Source organism: Lampetra fluviatilis, chromosome 64, assembly GCF_964198595.1.
Source record: "Lampetra fluviatilis chromosome 64, kcLamFluv1.1, whole genome shotgun sequence".
Lineage (NCBI taxonomy): Eukaryota > Metazoa > Chordata > Hyperoartia > Petromyzontiformes > Petromyzontidae > Lampetra > Lampetra fluviatilis.
In genome coordinates this window covers 2,409,926-2,432,230 of record NC_136338.1, presented here as the reverse complement: position 1 = coordinate 2,432,230, position 22,305 = coordinate 2,409,926, and the positions used below count along the sequence as shown (strand labels likewise).

Below are 22,305 nucleotides of genomic sequence, written 5' to 3'. Positions count from 1 at the left end.
GTAATTTGGAAATTTCTCAATTGGGAAATATAAACGTGGCAATCATCGCCCCCTTCCTTCCGTAAAAAACGACTGCAGATCATGGCCGTGAATCACAGCGCCTTCGTGAAAGCCTCAAATGACTCAAATACCTCATGGACTGATCCTTCCCCCACACCGAGCCATGAATAATCGTAAGCGAGTATTATTTAGTAAATTGAAAACTCATTATTTTTGTCAACTCCTTTTTTGCATTTCGTTTATCATCGTTCCCCCGGCACCTCCGATCAGCGCCGTTGGCTACGTACGGCGTGAAAGAAGTTGAACAAACATTGTTTAGTTCGTTAACCTTCCCCCGGCACCTCCGATTAAGCGCCCTTGGCTACGTACGGTGCGAAAGAAGTTCAACACGCGTACGCTATTACCCCACCGACGAAACACCGGGACTTTCAATGTTGCCCGGGAAGAGCGCCGCTGAGAGATTTCCCGAGACGGCCGCTTCCATCCCTGGGAAAACCAGGACAGGTGGCAACCCCCAGGTTAAAGCCGCGGGGGGGCGGGGGTGCAGGGGGGGGAGGGGGGGGTGGGGGGGAGGGGGAGCGGGGCTACTACCCCAGCTGTAATCCCACAGGTCCCCAACCGACGCGCACACCGGCGACACACACACACACGTACACGCACGCGCGTGTACGTGTGTGTGTGTGTGTGCGAGCTGGGATACACGGAGGTGGGAGGGAGCAGCTGTCGCGGGCGGAGATCTGGGTTCGGCGGAGATCTGGGACCCTCGGGGTCGGGAGGGGAGCGGGAGGAGATCTGGACACTCGGGCTCGGGAGGAAAGCGGGTGGAGATCTGTGACACTCGGAGTCGGGAGGAAAGTGGGTGGAGATCTGTGACACTCGGAGTCGGGAGGAAAGCGGGTGGAGATCTGTGACACTCGGAGTCGGGAGGAAAGTGGGTGGAGATCTGTGACACTCGGGGTCGGGAGGGGAGCGGGAGGAGATCTGTGACACTCGGGAGGGGAGCGGGAGGAGATCTGTGACACTCGGGAGGGGAGCGGTGGAGATCTGGGACAGTCAGAGTCGGGAGGGGAGCGGTGGAGATCTGGGACACTCGAGGTCGGGAGGGGAGTGGTGGAGATCTGGGACAGTCAGAGTCGGGAGGGGAGCGGTGGAGATCTGGGACACTCGAGGTCGGGAGGGGAGTGGGAGGAGATCTGGGACACTCGAGGTCAGGAGGGGAGCAGGTGGAGATCTGGGACACTCGAGGTCAGGAGGGGAACGGGAGGAGATCTGGGACACTCGGAGCTGGGAGGGGAGCGGGTGGAGATCTGGGTCTCTCGGGGTCGGGAGGGGAGCGGGTGGAGATCTGGGTCTCTCGGGAGGGGAGCGGGTGGAGATCTGGGTCACTTGGAGTCGGGAGGGGGTGAGTGGATGGAGAGCCGGGCTACACGGAGGCGGGAGGCGAGCGTCCGTCGCGGGCGGAGATCTGGACTCGCCGCGCCGTGTCCCGGCGGAGGAGGCGTTCGTCGGACGCGCGCAGGGATTCGGCGATGCGCCGGTTGTGCTCCTGCACACGCTGCTCCTGCGCCTCCTGCGTGCACGCACGCGGACAAAGACAAAGATCTCCCGTGTAGCCTTAACAGACTGTAGGGGCAAGTGCTGTTAGCGAGTAGCGCCTATGAAGGCCGGCACGGCATACGAAGGGGTGGGTGGCCAGCACCACGCCCTGCCGCCTTTGTCTCCCCAGTGGCGATGTTTACACACCGCACCAGTGCACTCGTTTGAAGACGAGTCGACATTACGGGAGGCCCCCGGGGAACCGGTTCAGATATTCGTCAAACGGCGTTGGCCCGCGAGCGGGAATCGAACTCGGGGCGGGCGGAGGTTCGCAAGCGCAGCGTGGCGGTCGAGCGGCCCCGGGCAAGACACGGCGCGCCGATGGCCCCCTCCCGCCACCCACCCAGTCGACGCCGTTCGCCACGGCGGCATAAACTCGCTCTTCGCCCCTCCATCCCAGCATAAATAGTCACTCCAAGCCTGGGGCGTGCCATTCAGACTCTGCCTTCTCGACAGACCTGTTCTCCACCTGAAGACGGCTGCTTGCGTTGTGGCCGAAACGTCGTGAGAATTATTTTATTGCGTTTTATTCTTATTATTTTATTACTTCCCTTCTACGCGACTTTACCGAAAGAACCAAGAAGATGAACTCGCCTGCCGACGGCCCTCCTTCCTCTCGGCCGCTTCGGTGGCGGCGGCCCGCTGCCCGTCGTGGGCCCGCTGCCGCTCGGCGGCCGCGCGCAGCCGGGCCCGCTCGCCCTCGCGCGCGTCCCTCGCGTGCGAGCGCGCCAGCTCCTCGGCGCGGGAGAGCGCCGTGCGTCGCGCGGCCAATGAGTCGGCCTCCTGGCGCTCGCGGTCGCGCAGCCGCGCGGCCTCCCCCGACAGGCGCTCCAGGGTGCAGTTTCTGCCGTTGGGGGGGGCGGAGGGGGGGGGGTGAGAAATGTGAATCGCGGTGACGGCGACGGCTTGTGACGTGGCGGTGTCGTTGGTTGAGATGGACGGACGGACGGAGGGGTAGGGAGAGAGACTTGGAAGCGCCGGGAGAAGCTGGGAGCTCAACTCCCTCGCGGGCACTGCCTGCCTGCCGCCTGAGTTGGCGCGACTCTGGGCGGCTTCCAGGTTTATCTTCTTGGTTCTTTCGGTAAAGTCACGTAGAATGGAAAAAATAAAATAACAAAAATCAAACATGATAAAATAATTCTCACGACGTTTCGGCCACAATGCAAGCAGCCGTCTTCAGGTGGAGAACAGGTCTGTCGAGAAGACAGAGTCTGAATGACACACCCCAGGCTTGTTGAACGTGGCCGAACGTGGCCGAGCACGGCGCAGATTTCAAGTTCTGTTGCAAATCTGAACAAACAAACAAACGAAGCTTTTCAATGTTACCAGGTAAGGCCCCGCTGAGCTACGGAACTCGACCTGGCCAACACAAATGATAGCTCAACGAAGTTGGCTTGTTCATCGTCACGTGGAGTTTCCTAGCGGCCAAATACTCTTAAACTGAAACTGCGCGTTTCTAAATGTGGAGGGAAAACCCGGAGGAGGCAGGGAAGATTCCAAGAACACAGGATGAGATGCTACTATCCTTTGTGCAAGCACTTCCAAGAATTCATGAACAGTGAGCCTGGTGAAATTTGGGGAGCGCATCGTCAGTAGTGAACCTTTGGTCCCTAGGGTGTTTCGCCTTTCTCACTATACACCCTCCCCAAAGGCGGCCAGCGACAGGGTGATCAATCCTACGCTTGCGTCCCATGCCCAATTAGTCATAGGAGTTGACTTGTTGATAGCCAACATCCCCACAACCGCTAGGAGAGAGACGTCGCAAACTCCAAATATACAGCAGCAGGCGTCAGGGTCGTGATCGAACATACAACCTCCTGTATACCAGGCGAGGTAGTTAACATCTCCTAGCCACCGTGATGATGAGAGACGCAAACTCCAAATATACAGCAGCAGGCGTCAGGGTCGTGATCGAACCCACGACCTCCTGTATACCAGGCAAGGTAGTTAAGATCTCCTAGCCACCGTGATGATGATGAGAGACGCAAACTCCAAATATACAGCAGCAGGCGTCAGGGTGGGGATCGAACCCACGACCCCCTGTATACCAGGCGAGGTAGTCAACATCTCATAGCCACCGTGATGCCCAAGGAAGGAGGGGGAGCGGCGGGGTAGATATCCAGCTCACCCCAACTGCTCACCCTCACCAGATGAGTGGCATGTACTTCTCAGTGGGATACGTATCCAAGAATCCCAACTGGGAGAAAAGTGTGAAGGCGGCAGCAGGCGCCAACAATTGCCCACGTTCAGGGGACCTCTACATATTAAGGTGGAGGCCAGGGCGAGGAGGGAAGGGGTGGCAGCGTGGCCTGAGTGAGGCCTCAAGGTCAGAGGTCGTGGGGAGAGACATCGAGCCAAGGACACGGTCATTGGCAGAAGGCTACAGAAGTCGAAGTGGCACGGGGCGCGGTGACCAGTGTCACAGTGGATGGTAGTGCAACGGTGGGGGTGTCAGCGTCACAGCGGGGATGGTAGTGTCACAGTGGGGGGGGGGGGGGGGTGGTAGTGTCACGGTGGGGGTGGTAGTGTCACGGTGCGGCTAGATGCTTACATATAAAAAAGTCTCAGGCCACTGTGCTCGCAATCAAAAGACTGCTCGCCTACGGGGACACGCGTAGGGTAAATCGGGGATGATAAAAATAGCAGCATCCTCTACAGCACAGAATGTGCAAGGAAAAGCGACAAATCGCCACCAGCGCAGAGACGCAACAGCCACGGCACGCGGTCGGAGGTCCGATGCTCGAAGGGACAGCGCAGGTGAGTGACAGTGTTGGTGAGTGACGGTGTTGGTGAGTGACGGTGTTGGTGAGTGACGGTGTTGGTGAGTGACGGTGTTGGTGAGTGACAGTGTTGGTGAGTGACAGTGTTGGTGAGTGACAGTGTTGGTGAGTGAGTGACAGTGTTGGTGAGTGACAGTGTTGGTGAGTGACAGTGTTGGTGAGTGACGGTGTTGGTGAGTAACAGTGTTGGTGAGTGACAGTGTGGGTGAGTGAGTGACAGTGTTGGTGAGTGACAGTGTTGGTGAGTGAGTGACAGTGTTGGTGAGTGACGGTGTTGGTGAGTGACGGTGTTGGTGAGTGAGTGACAGTGTTGGTGAGTGAATGCCGGTGAGTGAGTGATGTTGCTGGTGAGTGAATGCCGGTGAGTGAGTGATGTTGCTGGTGAGTGACAGTGCTGGTGAGTGACAGTGCCGGTGAGTGAGTGATGTTGCTGGTGAGTGAATGCCGGTGAGTGAGTGATGTTGCTAGTGAGTGACAGTGCTGGTGAGTGACAGTGTTGGTGAATGACAGTGTCGGTGAGTGACAGTGTCGGTGAGTGAGTGATGTTGCTAGTGAGTGACAGTGCCGGCAATGGATCTATAGGACCAGGGAATGAGCGCTAGTTAGAGGCGGCCTGGAAGTTCCGAGGACAGCCTCCTAGAGAGCCACACGTTGCTCCTATGGAGACGATGGCATGCCTAGCAACATTCACGCTCTGCAGATCACAATGCAGCAGCAGCAGCAGCACCCTGTTATTAACATCGCAACCTATCAATAGCGTGGCCCTCCAGGTGATCAAACAGCCTATCAGCTGCGAGCGGGACCGATCGCATCGGCGCAAGCTAACCGGTGACACGCTGCACCGCGTACACAGGCCGTGCGCCACCCTCGCCGCATGTGAACGCTTCGGCAAGTGGCGTAGCGCAGGTTGGCATGAGCCCTGGCACCAGACGGGGGCCCCCAGTTCCTTGTGGCCTGGAGCCTGGGTCCCCCATCCGGGCCTGTGGAGGCTCAGGTGCAGTCTCACCGCCTGCGCGCTCGCCAGCTGCTCCACTCTTACTGGGCAACGCGCGCGGGGGGCACAGCGGTAGCGGCGAAGGTTTCGCGCCGGTATTTGCGGGCGCGTGTGTGGAACGTCTTTCGCGCCGCACGTAGCCGACCGTGGAAATCGCAGGTGTGCGGTTCGGTCAGCACGGCGGGGTCGACCACGTGGGCCCGCGGCGATGAGGCCACCCACCACGTGTGGACACTGCGTGCACCTTGCTGAGTTGCCCATCGGCGTTTGTGTGTGTGTGTGTGTGTCTGTGTGTGTGTCTGTGTGTGTGTGTCTGTGTGTGTCTGTGTGTGTGTGTCTGTGTGTGGGTGTCTGTATGTGTGTCTGTGTATGTGTCTGTGTGTGTCTGTGTGTGTGTCTGTGTGTGTGTCTGTGTATGTGTCTGTGTGTGTGTCTGTGTGTGTGTGTCTGTATGTGTGTGTGTCTGTGTGTGTGTCTGTGTGTGTGTGTCTGTGTGTGTGTGTCTGTGTGTGTGTCTGTGTGTGTGTCTGTGTGTCTGTGTGTGTGTCTGTGTGTGTCTCTGTGTGTGTCTGTGTGTGTGTGTCTGTGTGTGTGTGTCTGTGTGTGTGTGTCTGTGTGTGTGTCTGTGTGTGTGTCTGTGTGTGTGTCTGTGTGTGTGTGTCTGTGTGTGTGTGTGTCTGTGTGTGTGTGTCTGTGTGTGTGTCTGTGTGTGTGTCTGTGTGTGTGTCTGTGTGTGTGTGTCTGTGTGTGTGTGTGTGTCTGTGTGGGGGGCGAGGCAGCGCTACGGGTGTTCGACCCACGCGGCCGACTCCTGCAGCCACCCACTGGTCCCACTCACGTCGACGCTGCCAACCGACCAGCCCGCCACATGACAGAAGAAAAAGAAGAATAAGAAGACTCCGGTGTTTGGCACCTCGCCGGTCCGCCCGCCTTACCGCCTGTGCCGCTCGGTGAGGACCTGCCGCTGCTCGGAGCGCGAGTGCCGCCGCTGCTCGTCATCCAAGCGTCGCCACACCTCCTCCCGGCGGCCTCGCTCGGCCTCCGTCTCCTGCCGGGCGCGAGCTCGGTCCGACGCGCCGAGGCGGTCGAAGAGAGCGCCCGGGCGGGCCGCGCCTCCCTGGCACGGCGGCAATGACAACGTCGGCGTCAGCGTCTTCGTTGTGCCAGGAAAGCGTCACCGTCAGCGTCGTCGTGATTATTTATACGCGAGCGTCTCACGCGCGTCTCACGTGTGGAGGTGCCCGGCACGGGATCGTGGCGCGGTGAGGTCATCGCTGCTAAGAGAGAAGGGGAGCGAGGGTCACGGCACGTGACCCCCCCCCCCGCTCTCAAACCGAGGGCACGGTGTGGCTACGGCGTGGTTGTTGGGAGGTCACGGCGAGTGAGTGTGTGTGTCAGTGTGTGGGTGGGTGGGTAGCGGTGGTGCAGCGGTTAGCGCTACGCTGCGCTACGAACTTGCCGACCCGGGTTCGATTATCGCTCACGGCCAACATCAGTGAGGATTATCTGAACCGGCCCTGGGCCTCCTCTAGGTCGACTCAGCCTCAAATGAGTAGCTGGTGCGATGTGTAAACATCGCCGCTAGGGAGACAAAGGCGGCCGGGCGTGGTGTTGGCCACCCACCCCCTCGTGTGCCGTGCCGGGCCTTTATAGGTGCTCGCTAACAGCACTTGCCCCTACGGTCTGTTAAGGCTATATGAGGGATCTTTGTCTTTGTGATCTCGGTTTTGTGGGAGCATGTGGTGGCTGTGAGATCGTGGTGTGGAGAGGGCACGGTACTTTAAGGTCACGACACTTTGAGTTCGTGACAGAGCGAGTTCACGGCGCTGTGAGATGCTAGCATTGCGAGGTCATGTTATTTGTCATGTTACTCATCCTGATTTAATTGAAGATTCTATAATACAGGTTTTTTTGGGGGGGTCAGATCGCATAAATATCTGAATGTGTCGTTAAATCCGCCACCGCCCGACACAGCCAACTAGTAAGGGGTTTGTCACGTAAACAGAACGTGGCCAATTCGTCACTAATACAGCACTAGCATATAGTGTAGTGTATAGTAGTGTATAGTGTAATGTATAGTAGTGTATAGTGTATTGTATAGTGTAGTGTATAGTGTAGTGTATAGTGTAGTTATTAGTGTAGTGTATAGTGTAGTGTATAGTGTAGTATACTAGTACAGCAGACCGGTTGTGTGTTGGAGAGTCAAGCCACAACATTTACAATCTAACCCAAGAAGAAAAGAAAAACCTCTCTATTATGGATGATATTGGTCGCGAAAGCCTACGTGTTAAACTTGATTAAAGATTAAATGTTGATGTTCTATGGGTCTTTCGGTAAAGCCACGAAAATAGAAGAATACAAATATAAATGTATTATTTAAGATAAAAAATGTATTAAATTATTATCATTTTAAATAATTAATTTTTATTTTTCTATTTACGTGACTTTACCAAAAGACCCATAGAATATGCATTCCTGCAGTCACGAAAGCTTCAAATCAAGATTAAATCAAGAGTCAAAATTTTATCTTTGATTAAATCTTGTTCAGCATTGGCTGTGTCGCGTGCCCTCCATGAATTTTTTGTGCGCCCCCCCCCTTAAACATGGTCACCGATCTCGCGTAAATGTTGTTCATCTCATTGCACGTCGCGAACATTCAAATTGGAAGCAACTATTGCTTCGACAGCGACAAACGACAAAACGAATTATTGACGCGAACTCGCGTCCGACCTTGAACATGAACTCCTCGATTTAAAGCTTTCGTGACTGCAGGGATTCATCTTCTTGGTTCTTTCGGTAAAGGTGAAGACCAGGTCTGTCGGGGAGACAGCGTCTGAATGAAACAACACCACACATTCAGACGCTGTCTCCCCGACAGAACTGGTCTTCACCTGAGGACGGCCGCTTGCGTTGTGGCCGAAACGTCGTGAGAATTGTATTTTATTATGTTTTATTTTTATTATTTTATTATTTCCCTTCTACGTGACTTTACCGAAAGAACCAAGGAGATGAACTCCACCTTACCTTGGAGCCGGTGGTATAGTCCAGGCTGGCGTGTGCGAGGATTGACGACTGGACCGCCCCACTCCTGCGCGGGGGGTTCACCACCGCCGAGAACATTGAGCTGGTGTTGATGGGCGGCGCGGCTTCGGCGACGACGGCCGATCTGATGTCCCCGGCGCTCAGGCTCCGTGGCCTAGGCGAGCGCGAGGAGCCTGTGGGGCCCAGGCGTGCCGACACAGCGCGGTTACACAAGTTTAAAGTTTTCAAGTTTTTAAATCCTTTATATTAAGTTCGCTTGCTTGCTTAGGACCGTGCAAATCTTTCGGTCGTTTTTAAACCCACTTCCCGTGATCCAATCGAGCTGACATTTTCCACACAGACTCGTTGTGCGTGACAATTAATGTTCGTGAAAAATTTTTTCCAAAATTTTACACTTTTTAGGACAAAAATATGATATTTAATTACCAATTGCTTAATGGTGCAATGCAATCATCTGACCCATAGGTGGCAGCCATCTCAAGCCAGAGGACGAGAGGACTCTAGCCGCCACGCATATAAAGGATTTATAGTGAAAAACTTTGTTTGTACGGGTTATACTTATTAAGTTTCATTTATTAGGTGTATAGCCCTGTGAGCCATGCGGCTCTTGAGTCGGGTACAACCGCAACAAACAAAATATGAACAGAGAAACATCCCAAAGCGATGACGCGTAACAGAAACATCCTGGAATAAACCACCCCAAAAAAAGTATTAAAACGCTGTGTGAAAAAATCACAATGTGGTGCAAGCCAACAACAACAACAACCATAAGACAATTTAGATTAACCATATGTTTTCAAATCACTAAAATAAAGCTATAAAAACAATGTAATAACAGTAATCATAGGAACTGTGATCTTAATTGAACAATAAACGATATACATAACACGTATGACCAAACTTGCAGCCATAGCTGGCAGCATGACACTCACACTCTGCATCTAGTAATAGGCTTTTACCCTTTCAACTGGTACAAAAAACTGACACCTTTATACAAGGCATCATGTTTGCAATAACCACAACACAAGCAGTCAAAATGCAAACAAAAAGAAACAACTCTGATGATGATGATAATGATATGCACTGTCCTTGAAGTTGATTGGTCCACACCCGAGACAGCTTTTCTTAGAGCCTAGTCTCCATTGGTGTTGGACCAGATGACGCCAAAAGGCGTACAACTCAAAGACAGCGCACTATCAGAGTATTGAGAGCTCGGGGTAAGCATTTACACTATGAGACATCTCCTTTACCAGTGGCAAAATATAGTAATAGGTTTTTACCCTTTCAACTGGTTCTTTTTGTTTGCATTTTGACTGCTTGTGTTGTGGTTATTGCCAACATGATGCCTTGTATAAAAGTTTTTGTACCAGTTGAAAGGGTAAAAACCTATTACTATATTTTGCCACTGGTAAAGGAGATGTCTCATAGTGTGAACACTCTGCGTCGTCGTCGTCGTCGTCTGATACTTGAGATGTACCACATCGCCCACAACCGCCAACGGATTCACAACAGGGCACCGCACACACAGGGAGCAAGCACAGATAACTATGTTCGTTATATTATGATAACGTTCACGTATTTAATAGCCTATTTACGTATTCATTTAAGGTAATTAATCTTTTTAAAAAATTTGTTTTTAGTGGGCCAATATTATTATTCCGTGAAATGTGACAGTCACGGGCATCACCAGAACGTGTCCCTCGCGAACAACCGGGGGGACAGGTACAGAGTGACATTGCCACCTAAACACGCGGGAACAACCGTGACGCAGACACATGTCATGTTCCAAAGTAACGGCAGGCCGCATTTACCCAGCGCAGCTGGCGAGCAATTAGACCCGTCTAAGTTTAGCTTTCTTAAAACGACGAATCGGCCCCCCCCCCCCCAAACAAAATGATGCCTCTCGCTGCACAATTGAGCATTTTAAAAGGGCACGTGGTGAACGGACGGACGGCTGAATTAGCATCGAGGGAGAGAGTTCTATTTTTTATTGAAAGTTGCAAATGCAAACGCGAAAGGCGTATTGTCAACCGCAAGCACTTTCGTGTAGTTGTGTTATATCCAACGAATCGCAGGTGCTGCTCACGAACGGCACTTGCACCAGCTATGTCGGTCACGGTTGGACAAATACCTTGGCACCGTGTAAATGATTCTATCTCTGTCTTTAACATGACTAGAAACGAACTACAGTAAAACCTTGGATTGCGAGTAACTTGGTCTGCGAGTGTTTTGCAAGACGAGCAAAAATTGTAAATAAATATTAATTTGATAAACGAGCGAGGTCTTGCAATACGAGTAGTACGTGCATACGCTTTGTCTGCCGAGCGTCACGTGATCACAACTGATATAGTGCTTTGATATACGAGTGCTTTGGATTACAAACACGTTTCCGGAACGAATTATGCTCGCAATCCAAGCTTTTACTGTAGTTTTTTTTTAAATTTCACCAGGTAAGGCTCCACTTGAGCTACGTGGCTCTTTTTCAGAAGCGACCTGGCCGCAAATGATAGCGCAACGGAGTAGCTTGCCGCGTGAAAATGTATAGCCGCAGCCCAATACTCTAAACGCACGTTGATTCTAAACATGGAGGGAACCAGAGAAAAATCCACGCAACCACGGGGAGAACATCTAAACTCCAAATATACAGGTGTTAGGGTCGCGATCAAACCCACGACCTCCTGTATACCCGGGCGAGATAGTTAACATCTCGCCACCGAGGAAAGAAAGCTGTTTGGCCGATTCCGTTTGAAACCCGAGTGCTTTTGGCGGTGTTTTTCCACTGCAGGAGCCGAGCCGTGCCACGGACGTCGTTAAACGACGCAGCGACGCCTGCGTTCCGAGTTGTACCGATTGGCCTCGCGCACTCGTCCGCTGGCCCTGCTTGTCCCCGAGCCAAAGTAAAGACGTCTCGTGAGCCCGGCAAATCACCGCTTGGGCACGGCTCGGCTCCGCTCGGCAAACAGCGATGGAGGGGGGAAATAAAAACGGGCGAGGGCTCGGACGTGTCTCGCGCCGGGAGAGAAAGGGGCTACACGAGGACTCCGCGGCTCACCCGGCTTGCGGTGGTGCGGCGATGTCGCCGTGCCGGCCCAGTACTTCCACTCGGGCCTCTCTCTCAGCGAAGCCTGGCTCGGTCTCTCCGCGCGCCGCTCCCGCGTGCCGCGGTCGGCGTCGCTGGCCCTGCGCGCCTTCGACCGGCGCGCCCTCGAGCGGCCGCCCCCGAACCCCCCACGCTCCACATCCACGTCGTCGTCCGACGATGAAGACGAACTCGACGACGACGACGACGAAGACGACGACGACGACCTGCGTCGCCCCGACTTGACCTCTTTGCCGCCGAGCGCCGGCGGCGGCGGCGGTGATGCCGGCGGCGTCGGCGGCAGCCACCCCGTGCCGTCGTGAAGGAGGTCCCAGGAGTGGCACGTGCAGCAGAGCGGGTGGCGATGCCCGTCGCACAGCGCTCCCTCGGGGCAGGCGCAGGTCAGCGCGGGCATCCAGGACGTGGGGTAGATCCGGCCCGTGTCCACGCAGCACGGGGACATGGAGCCGGTGGAAAATCCTGCGCGATGCAGCCGGGGAAGCGTGGGAGTTAGCGGATGTGGGTGGCGCAGAGGCGTTGATTTTGATGTTCAGCAAGGGTCGTGATGGAAATGTTCATGAATGAACGAGTGGACAAAGATCCTCGGGTACGGCGAAGTTTTACTGCACCCCGCCGAGGATGAAACGGTGACTGATTATGACGAGGCACAATTAACGATGGTAATGATGATGATGATCTTGATTTGAAGCTTTCGTGACTGCAGGAATCCATACTCTTTGGTTCTTCCGGTAAAGTCACGTAGGTATGAAATAAAAAAATAAAAATCACGACGTTTCGGGCGCAACACAAGCGTCCGTCATCAGGTGGGAAAGCATGCTTTGTGTTGCGCCCGAAACGTCGTGATTTATTTTATTTTATAGCTACGTGACTTTACCGAAAGAACCAAAGAGTATGATGATGATGATGATAATGGCGATGCTAAGAATCACGATCATGACAATGATGACGACAATATTGATTGTGAATGATATTGATAACAATAACGATGACAATGGTGAGCGATGATGATGATGCATGTTGAACTTGAACTTCTTTCACACCATACGTAGCGAACCGTGCTAATCGGAGGCGCGGGGGAAGGACAACAAACTAAACACAAAAAGCAGTTCTAAAGAAATGAGCTTTCAATCTCGATCATTTAAAAGTGCACAGCTCCAGTGGCTTCCTAATATCGCAAGAAGGTTCCAGACGTCCGCAGAAGCGCGTCTGGAACGCGCTCGACGCGGCCACCACCGTCTTTGCTCGACGCGGCGCCAAAAGCCGTCGCCGCTGCGAGGACGACCAGAGTTCACGTGACGGCTCACGAGGTCAGCGAGGAGTCGTGGTCGACGTGACCGGCGAGCTGCCGCGGTTCAATCGCGGCAAGCGCTTCGGCGCGGTAAAAAGCGCCGCAGTGGGACGGCTCGCGCGGGAGTCACCGTGGAGGCAAGCGAACGGCGCCGACGCCGACGCCGGCGGCAGAGCGAGCCCGTGGCCGCTCCCCGGCGGTGACGCCGCACGGAGGCGCCGGCGGGCGCTCAGCGGCATCTGCAACTCGAGCACGACGCGCTCGTAGAGGCGGCGTGGCACCCACACGGCGACGCCGGGCGCCACGCGCTCCGTGCGCCCGTTCCAGAAGTTCACCACGATGGGCGCGGCACCGTCGGCGGCGTCGGCGCGGAATTCGTCTCCGGCGTGCCCTGCGCGGAGAGAGTTGGATTGTGATTGATGTCGGGTGGGAAGGGAACCCCTCGATTGCGAAATGGGCGTCCTGCGAACGGGTACAGATGTCGTAACGCTGGGGGATCGTTGGTCACGGTCGCGGCTGCAAAGGTCGCGACACAAACGGAGTCGGAAGGAACGCCGGGGACGGGGAGAGGGTTTAAAGTCCCAATGTTGCTTGCGGGCCGTTTCGAAAGTGGCGGGCCTCACGTGGCTGATGGGCCGTAATCCAGCTCGCTCGCCGTACGTCCCCCCCCCCCACCCCGTAGATTCAGGGCGACCCGAACGCGTCAATGGCGGAGACGTCAACGTCGCTGCGTCGCCCGGGTGACCTCCTGACCCCCCTGACCTTGTCCGAGCGCGAGCTGCCGGCGCGGCTCCACGCCCTGCAGCACGGTGCCCGGCCCGTATCGGTCGGCAAGCGGCCTCCACGGAGCCAGCACGCGGTCGCCCGGCAGGACGGGGTGTCGCAGCGCGTCCGTGTGCTGGATCACGTCGCTCAGGCGCGTCTCCTGCATGCGCGCCCGCGGGCTGGCGGTGGCCGTGCCGCCGCGACCCCGCGACCCCGCCGGCAGGTCGAACTCCACGAGGAATCTGCCCAGCGGGCCCTGCGGGCGGGGACAGGAGGGACCCGAAGCTGCAACGCGATAGTTGAGGCCAGTTGGCTCTATCGAAGGGGCGTGATATCGAACGTGCGACTATCACAGCTGTGGCAAAGAATAATGTCTCCCGTGCTGTGCCGAAAACTGTCTCTATATACATACACACACTTTGAAGAACTCGTGGGTTACTTGTTTGGCTCTTGGTCTGTTACAGTTTGGCCACCCCTAGTTTCGACGGGCAGCCGTGGGGGCTTAAGGGGTCAGAGATTCCGAGTTGATAAAGCTGTCACCCGCCCGCGATAAATCCTAATGAGTTGGTTCAGGATTGCATTTTGGGTCAGGTCGCCACATCTACTAACATCACGCGCCCCAACAGGCTGTCGAGGCTACGCGGTGTGGGGAGAGGAGGGGGGGGAATCGTTCCCTTCCTTACCTCCAGCTCCTGACAGACGGTGCCCCGGTAGTAATATCCGTCGGGCTCTCTTCTCGCGAGCACGCGCGTCCCGCGTAGCAGCGCTCCCGCGCCAGAGTGGACGCAGCTGTCGCTGGTGCCAGCGCTCACGTGCGCGTGCAGCAACGCGCACCGGCACGGTCCCACGCACGCGCACGCCGCCACGCACGCGGGCACGCACGCGCACCGTCCCGCGCACGCGCACACGGGCACGCACGCGCAGCGTCCCGCGCACGCGCATGACACGAGGTGGCGGCAAGCCGTCACGCTGAGAAGAGAGTGCGAACAACATCGTCGTTGTTTATGAAACCCGACTTAAAGGGGGCCTCTTTCAGCTCCCAGGGCACTTCACAATAAACTGAATCGACCCATCACGGCGAGCCAGGCAGGCCCAGCTGTAGCCGCTGGGCGGTCGGGACGGCCTGCCGGCTGGCCACGGATCATTCGTGGGCCACGAGGGTGGGTGCCCAAGAGAAAAAAACAACAAAAAATCCTGCCAGTGGCAACGTTGAACACGTAGGAGGCTTTCGCGACCAATTTCATCCATAATGCAGGGTTTTTTGGGGGGGTTATATCGCGTAAATATATCAATGTGTCGTTACTAGCAACAAACTGTACTTGTAACGACTTGGCATGTTCAGTTTACGTGACAGACCTCACTAATTGGCCGTGTCGGGTGGTGGCGGGTTTAACGACACATTTACAGGGCGCTTCAAAAAAATGTTAACAGTTACATGGGACTATCGTTTTTAATGGAAAAATACACCGTAACATGATAACAAATGTATGTTAATCGCTTCAAAAAGTGAAAGAGCATATCACTTAATAATAATTGGGTTTTACCCTTTTAACTGGCAACAAAACTGACACCTTTTTTACAAAGGAGTCATGTTTGCATTGACCACAATACCTGCGGTCGGAATGCAAACAAAATACACAACTCTGAGAATGTATGCACTGTCCTTGAAATTGATTGGTCCACATCCGAGACGGCTTTTCTTAGAGCCTAGTCTCACATGGTGTTGGACCAGATGACGCCAAAAGGCGCACAACTCAAGGACAATGCACCATCAGAGTATGAGAGCTTGGGGTAAGCATTTAGGTGTCAGTTTTGTCGCCAGATAAAAGGGTAAAAAAACAATTATCATATTTTGCTACTAGGAAACGGAGGTTCCAATGGAGTCTCTCACTTGCTCGCCATCGTTGTCAACACTCGACTGGAGATTTCTCCAGGTGGTCTGCAGAACCCGGATGCCACATTTCCCGTGGTACCGTTGCAAATTCTCAGAAGCGTTCACATTTTTTCCGTCGGTCGAATTGCCCTGCATATATCCTTGACCCACTTTGCTTTCAACTCCGTCTAAAGCGGGCGGGCGCTACAGGCGTGGCGACGGATGCGGGCGTGTGGGGGGGGGGGGTGCGGGAGGGGAATCGTCAAACCAGCGCCGACGATGCAGCTCGTGGCGCAAGGAGTGGGCCACGCCGTGTGGCCAACGCTCGGCGGCTGCGAGGCTGCCCTCGGCGTCAACGCCCGGCAGCAGCGGGTTGTGCTCCAGCGACGTGGACACGGTGCAGCGCTTCACGCCGCCCACGGCCCACGGCGGCGTCGCACTCACCAGCACCGGCACCATCTGACCGGCAAGGAAGGAGGGGGGGGGGGGCGGCGGTGCCGTCGTGAGGGCGCGGCTGTGCCGAGCGTCCCCTCTTGACGGGATGACGGCGCCGCACGGACGCCCGGTCAGTTAGGCACGTCGTGCCGATGACCGATGCACCGACGTCACCGCTGCGCGGAATGCGTTAGGTTTCTCTTCAGATCGAGCGCCGCTGTGGCTAGAGATGTTAACTACCTCGCCTGGTGTACAGGAGGTCGTGGGTTCGATCCCGACCCTGACGCCTGCTGCTGTGTATTTGGAGTTTGCGTCTCTCATCATCATCACGGTGGCTAGGAGATGTTAACTACCTCGCCTGGTGTACAGGAGGTCGTGGGTTCGATCCCGACCCTGACGCCTGCTGCTGTGCATTTGGAGTTTGCGTCTTTCATCATCATCACGGTGGCTAGGAGATGTTAACTACCTCGCCTGGTGTACAGGAGGTCGTGGGTTCGATCCCGACCCTGACGCCTGCTGCTGTGCATTTGGAGTTTGCGTCTCTCATCATCATCACGGTGGCTGGGAGATGTTAACTACCTCGCCTGGTATGCAGGATGTCGTGGGTTCGATCCCGACCCTGATGCCTGCTGCTGCTGTATATTTGGAGTTTGCGTGTCTCCCTCTCTCGCTGCGTGACCGCGTGGATTTTTCTCCGGGTCCTCCGGTTTTTCCCTCCACATTTAGAATTAACGTGCGTTTATCAGAATCAGTTTCTGTATTAACACTGGAAGAATCCTATGAGCTAGAAAGCTATTTTTAACAGATGCCCAGTAGGGGTAGGTCAGAACGCTATACATTTCCAAATGTTGATAAGCCACGTAGGTAGAAAAATAAATAATAAATCACGGCATTTCGATCGCAACACAATCAAACGTCATCAGGTGGAAAGATACAGCAGTAGAACTGCTGTTCTGCGATCGAAACGTCGTGATTTATTACTTATTTTTCTACCTACGTGACTTTACCGAAAGAACCAAAGAGTATGGATTCCTGCAGTCACGAAAGCTTCAAATCGAGGGTCATAAGCCACTTCGTTGGGTTATCATTCGTGGCCAGATCGCTCGCCTCTAAAAAATATCTCTATCGCTCAGTGGGTCTTACCCAGTAAAATTAAAACAGTTGAGTTTAGTTGAGTAATTCCGGCTAACTCGAGCCTGGCCTCGTGAGGTTTTACAGCAGGACCGTGGGATCGCGACCCGGTCTCTCTCACGTGCTCGACGGCGCCTCCCCTCGCGAAGCGCACGACGTGCAGCGACCCGCCCGTCCCCCTCGCCAGCCGCTCCAGCGCCGCTCGGTCTCCGCCGTCCGCCCTCTCGCTCTCGGCCAGGACGCACACGATGTGAACGGGCCGCCCTCCCGCGACGGCGGCCCCGGCGGCGGCCACGCATCCGTCCCGGCCGGCGTCGCCCCCCCCCGCCGCCGCCACCAGCAGGCAGACGGCGTCGCAGTCCGCGTCGGAGAGGGCGGAGCGGAGTGCGTCGACGGCGCCGTCGGAGCCGGGGCGGCAGCGCAGCGAGCGGAGCCAGCGGACGGCCTCGCGCGCCGCGCGCGGGGTGCACGGCACCATGCGCTCACACCAGCGCGTCACCTGCGGCGGGATACACGCGCTCAAGCGGCGGCTCGGCCTTCTCCGCTTGCTTGCGCGTACCGTGCCGAGCTGGCACGGGGCCAGCACGGCACGGGATCTACGTGTGAGCCTGTGGGTCTCTCTGTGAGTTTGTGGGTTTATGTGTGAGTGTGGGCCTCTTGTGCGGGTCTGTGGGTCTCTCTGCGAGTCTGAGTCTATGTGTGCATCGTTAGGTCTGGGTGTGGGTCTATAGGTCTCAGTGAGTCTATGGGTGCCCATCTGAGCCTGTGAGTTTATGTGTGAGTGTGGGTCTCTCTGCGAGTCGGTGGGTCTCCACGCGAGTGGATAACAGATGCGCTTGCGAGACCGCCCGTAGACTTGGGCATGACCAGCTTATGAGCACAGGGAATGAGCACACGCCACGATAAACGTCGTACCCAGATCGTTAAACGCCGTGAGCTCGCCCTCCAACAACACAGCAATACGTCGGCACGTCTGACCGTCGTGCGACAACGCGATTCACTGGACCTGGCCGTTGAACTCGACGATGTTGAAGAGCGTGTGGGCGCCCGCCTGCGACCTCTCGAGCAGCGTCCTCGCCACGAGCTCAGTGACACCCGCCAGGTGCGGTTCCATCGTCAGCGTGGTGCCCAGCACGAACGCCACGTGCCGGTCAGCGCTCAACGCGAGGGTTCCTCCTCCCATGGAGCCACGGTCCGCCACGAACTCCGGCATTTCCTTAAAGGCACAGACGCCGGCGGTTGGATGAAATGTTAGGGTTTTTTATTTTTTTTAACGCAGAATAATTATATGTTGTTTGGGTTGCTCGATCAATGGCCAGGGTCAACGGCGGCTTGGTGTATTCCGCAAATATGCCCGACTGTGAGGGCGGGCACAAGCCGGAGTGAGTAGGTTAAACGTTGAGTTTTATAAGGGCACCACGGGGTGACCAGCCCCTCCCCACCCAGCTCCACCCCCCACCCAGCCCCTCCCCACCCTCCCCACCCAGCCCCTCCCCACCCTCCCCACCTAGCCCCTCCCTCCCCACCCAGTCCCTCCCTGCACGACGGACACAATAATCCCCTGTGGGCTGGTGTAACCAGGAGGTTCCTACCAGTAAGAGTCTACCAATAAGTGCAACTTCACAATCTACACGGCCGTTCCGCGGAGCTTCCAGACGCACGTGAACTCATACTCTTTGGTTCGTTCGGTAAAAGTTACGTAGGTAGAAAAACTACACTGGTCAACACACTTTTTCTGGCATAAGGTATTCCAACGGTTTTAAGGTAATTTTGGGGTGCTGATTCCAAATATGGCATCAGTTTTTGTCTATCACATCAGGTTTTTGAGATATTAAATATAGCATTTTCAATAAAAACTGCGGAAGAAAAATATTAAATAAATGTGGATATCTACATAAAATTATATTACAAACACACTATCCTAAAAATACAGCACCGTATTTTAACACTAAAGCAGTCACTGACTCGCAACAACTTGCAATCATAAGTGACAGAGTTAATTTCGGGTAAAATCAATGAAAATGGGGTATGCCGATAGCATAAAAATGAGGTGATAGAGCAAATCTGAGATCAGATTTGGAATCAGCACCCTGAAATTAGTCTAAAACAGCTGCAAACGTCCAGGCCAGAAAAAAATGTTTTTTTTTGTTGACAAACAAGCAGTTTTTTTTTTAATCCTTTATATTAAGTTCACTTGCTTGCTTGCTTCCGCGCTTACGACCGTGCAAATCTTTCGGTCCTTTTTTAACCCACTTCCCGTGATCCAATCGAGCTGACATTTTGCACACAGACTCGTTGTGCGTGACAATTTATTTTCGTGAAATTTTCAACATTTTAGGAAAAAAATTGTTATATTTAATTACCAATTGCTTAATGGTGGCAGGCAATCATCTGACCCATAGGTGGCAGCCATCTCAAGCCAGAGGACGAGAGGACTCTAGCCGCCACGCATATAAAGGATTTATAGTGAAAAACTTTGTTTTTACGGGTTAATTTTTTCTTGCTGTGGTTGTCCCACCTGATGACGATTGCTTGTGTTGCGATCTATTATTTTTCATACCTACGTGACTTTACCGAAAGAACCAAAGAGTATGGATTCCTGCAGTCACGAAAACTTCAAATCAAGATTGCGCGTGAGATCCTTTCGCCAGCAGTGGTGTTGAGCGAGCAATTGCGGGGCTGTACCTTTGCCTCGTAAACAACGAGAGAGGCTGTGGATGAGGAATTTGACAAACATTGGAAGTGGGACCCCCTGCAATCCTCAACGAGAGTCTCGAAACGCCGTGATGCGTGACTGGTTAAACACGGAAAGCGTATGATTGTCGCTAGGCGAAACTAAACTATATTCTTGGTTCTTTCGGTAAAGTCACGTAGAAGGGAAATAATAAAATAATAAAAATAAAACAATACAATTCTCACGACGTTTCGATTGCAACACAAGCAAATTGTCTTGCTGTGGTTTTCACACCTGATGATGATTGCTTGTGTTGCAATCGAAAAGTCGTGATAATTTTATTGTTTTATTTGTATTATTTTATTATTTCCCTTCTACGTGACTTTACCGCAGCAGGCGTCAGGGTCGGGATCGAACCCACGACCTCCTGTATACCAGGCGAGTTAGTTAACATCTCCTAGCCACCGTGATGATGATGAGAGAGACGCAAACTCCAAATATACAGCAGCAGGCATCAGGGTCTGGATCAAAGCCACGACCTCCTTTACACCAGGCGAGGTAGTTAACATCTCCTAGCCACCGTGATGATGATGAGAGACGCAAACTCCAAATATACAGCAGCAGGCGTCAGGGTCGGGGATCGAACCCACGACCTCCTGTACACCAGGCGAGGTAGATGATGATGATGAGACACGCAAACTCCAAATATACAGCAGCAGGCGTCAGGGTCGGGGATCGAACCCACGATCTCCTCTATACCAGGCGAGGTAGTTAACATCTCCTAGCCACCGTGATGATGATGAGAGACGCACACTCCAAATATACAGCAGCAGGTGTCAGGGTCGGGATCGAACCCACGATCTCCTTTACACCAGGCGAGGTAGTTAACATCTCCTAGCCACCGTGATGATGATGAGAGACGCAAACTCCAAATATACAGCAGCAGGTGTCAGGGTCGGGATCGAACCCATGACCTCCTGTACACCAGGCGAGGTGGTTAACATCTCCTAGCCACCGTGGCGTGCCCAGACCTCTGGCCAAACAGACAATGTCAATCAAATATTGAAAGCTAAGCAGGTTTAAATCCTGGAAAGTGCAGCACTTGGAAGCACAGACAGGCAGTCGTGGGGCTGCTACAGGCTGCGTCTTAGTGAGCACAAGACAAAGATCCCCCAGTGTAGCCTGGTGAGTGCAAGTGCTGTGAACGAGTAGCAGCACCTATGAAGGCCGGAACGGCACACAAGGGGGTGGGTGGCCAGCACCGGGCCCGGCCGTCTTTGTCTCCCCCAGTGGCGATGTTTACGCACCGCACCGAGTTCTAATTTTGAGGCTGAGTCGACCTAGGAGAGGCCCCGGAAACGGTTAAAATAATTTATAATCGTCACCGGCGGTGTTGGCCGTGAGCTGGGAATGGAACTCGGAGCGCCGGGTTCGTAGCGCAGCGCGCTAACCGCTGCACCACCGCTCCCCACACCAACAACAATATCCGGCCATTGGCCACTATTTAAATGACGGTAACAGTCACCACGGCGCCTGTGTCAGGCCAGGTGCACGTTGAGGCTACCGCGTGAAGCGTCGAAGGCTCGCTGCTAACAGGAGGAGGTCTCGGGACAGACCCTGCAGGTGCCACAGGTCGACTGACTGAGATGACCGGTAGATGCACCACCAGCTGTGCCCACTACTGTGCCCCCCAAACACACGACACACAGGTACAGGTAGCGGCAAACACACACGACACACACACAGGTACAGGTAGCGGCAAACACACACGACACACACACATGTACAGGTAGCGGCAAACACACACGACACACACAGGTACAGGTAGCGGCAAACACACACGACACACACAGGTACAGGTAGCGGCAAACACACACGACACACACACAGGTAGCGGCAAACACACACGACACACACACAGGTACAGGTAGCGGCAAACACACACGACACACACACAGGTACAGGTAGCGGCAAACACACACGACACACACACAGGTACAGGTAGCGGCAAACACAACGCGCGTCCAGTGCCGTCGTCACCACCACCGCCACCACCGACACTGCTCACGAGAATGCTCGGACGTAGACTTCACGCGGCTGCTGCTCCTGTTGCTGCTGCTGCTGCTGCTCCTGCTGCTGCTGCTCCTGCTGCTGCTGCTCTTGCTGCTGCTGCTGCTGCTTCTGTTGCTGCTCCTGCTGCTCTTGCTGCTGCTGCTGCTGCCGCTGCTGCTCCTGCTGCTGCTGCTGCCGCTGCTGCTCCTGCTGCTGCTTCTGCTGCTACTGCCACTCCTGCTGCTGCTGCCACTGCTACTGCCGCTGCTGCTGCTGCCGCTACTTCTTCCGCTCCTACTGCCACTGCTGCTGCTGCTGCTCCTGCTGCCGCTGATGGCCAAAAACGTTTCCGGAGCGTCTCCACGGCTCCCGCCACCGCGGCTGTTTACGCGTCGCCATGGCAACCGCAGGGGGTGGGGTGGGGGGGGCATCCCCCCCCCACTCGTAGCCACAAACACAAAGGGGCCGTCCATAAATGACGTCACGCACGTGGGGGGGGGGGTCAGACATTTGTGACGATGTGTGACGAGGTGGGGGGGGGGTTTGAGAAATGTGACGTCACATCAAAATGCGCA

General features: G+C 54.8%; 1 protein-coding gene across 1 annotated transcript; it reads right to left on the bottom strand.

Annotated features, from left to right (window-relative positions):
- Positions 1–976: 976 nt before the first annotated feature.
- C64H11orf16 (chromosome 64 C11orf16 homolog) lies at positions 977–21,756 on the bottom strand. Its single transcript, XM_078882277.1, has 12 exons — positions 21,747–21,756; positions 18,011–18,220; positions 17,126–17,503; positions 15,707–15,897; positions 14,249–14,534; positions 13,563–13,821; positions 12,931–13,191; positions 11,465–11,971; positions 8,395–8,585; positions 6,306–6,487; positions 2,191–2,440; positions 977–1,570 (listed from the first exon to the last, which is right to left on the bottom strand). Exons 2-12 carry the CDS (start codon positions 18,215–18,217, stop codon positions 1,424–1,426), a joined length of 2,859 nt encoding a protein of 952 aa, XP_078738403.1. The 5' UTR covers positions 18,218–18,220; positions 21,747–21,756; the 3' UTR covers positions 977–1,423.
- Positions 21,757–22,305: the final 549 nt, after the last annotated feature.

What these genes read in the sequence shown, in the direction of transcription:
- C64H11orf16 (XM_078882277.1), bottom strand. Translation starts at nt 18,217, where the DNA reads ATGCCGGAGTTCGTGGCGGACCGTGGCTCCATGGGAGGAGGAACCCTC. An exon ending in GAGCTGCATCGTCGGCGCTG is followed by an intron (nt 14,535 to 15,706) that starts GTTTGACGATTC and finishes CTCTCTTCTCAG; the next exon opens with CGTGACGGCTTGCCGCCACC. An exon ending in GCCGTTCGCTTGCCTCCACG is followed by an intron (nt 11,972 to 12,930) that starts GTGACTCCCGCG and finishes TGCATCGCGCAG; the next exon opens with GATTTTCCACCGGCTCCATG.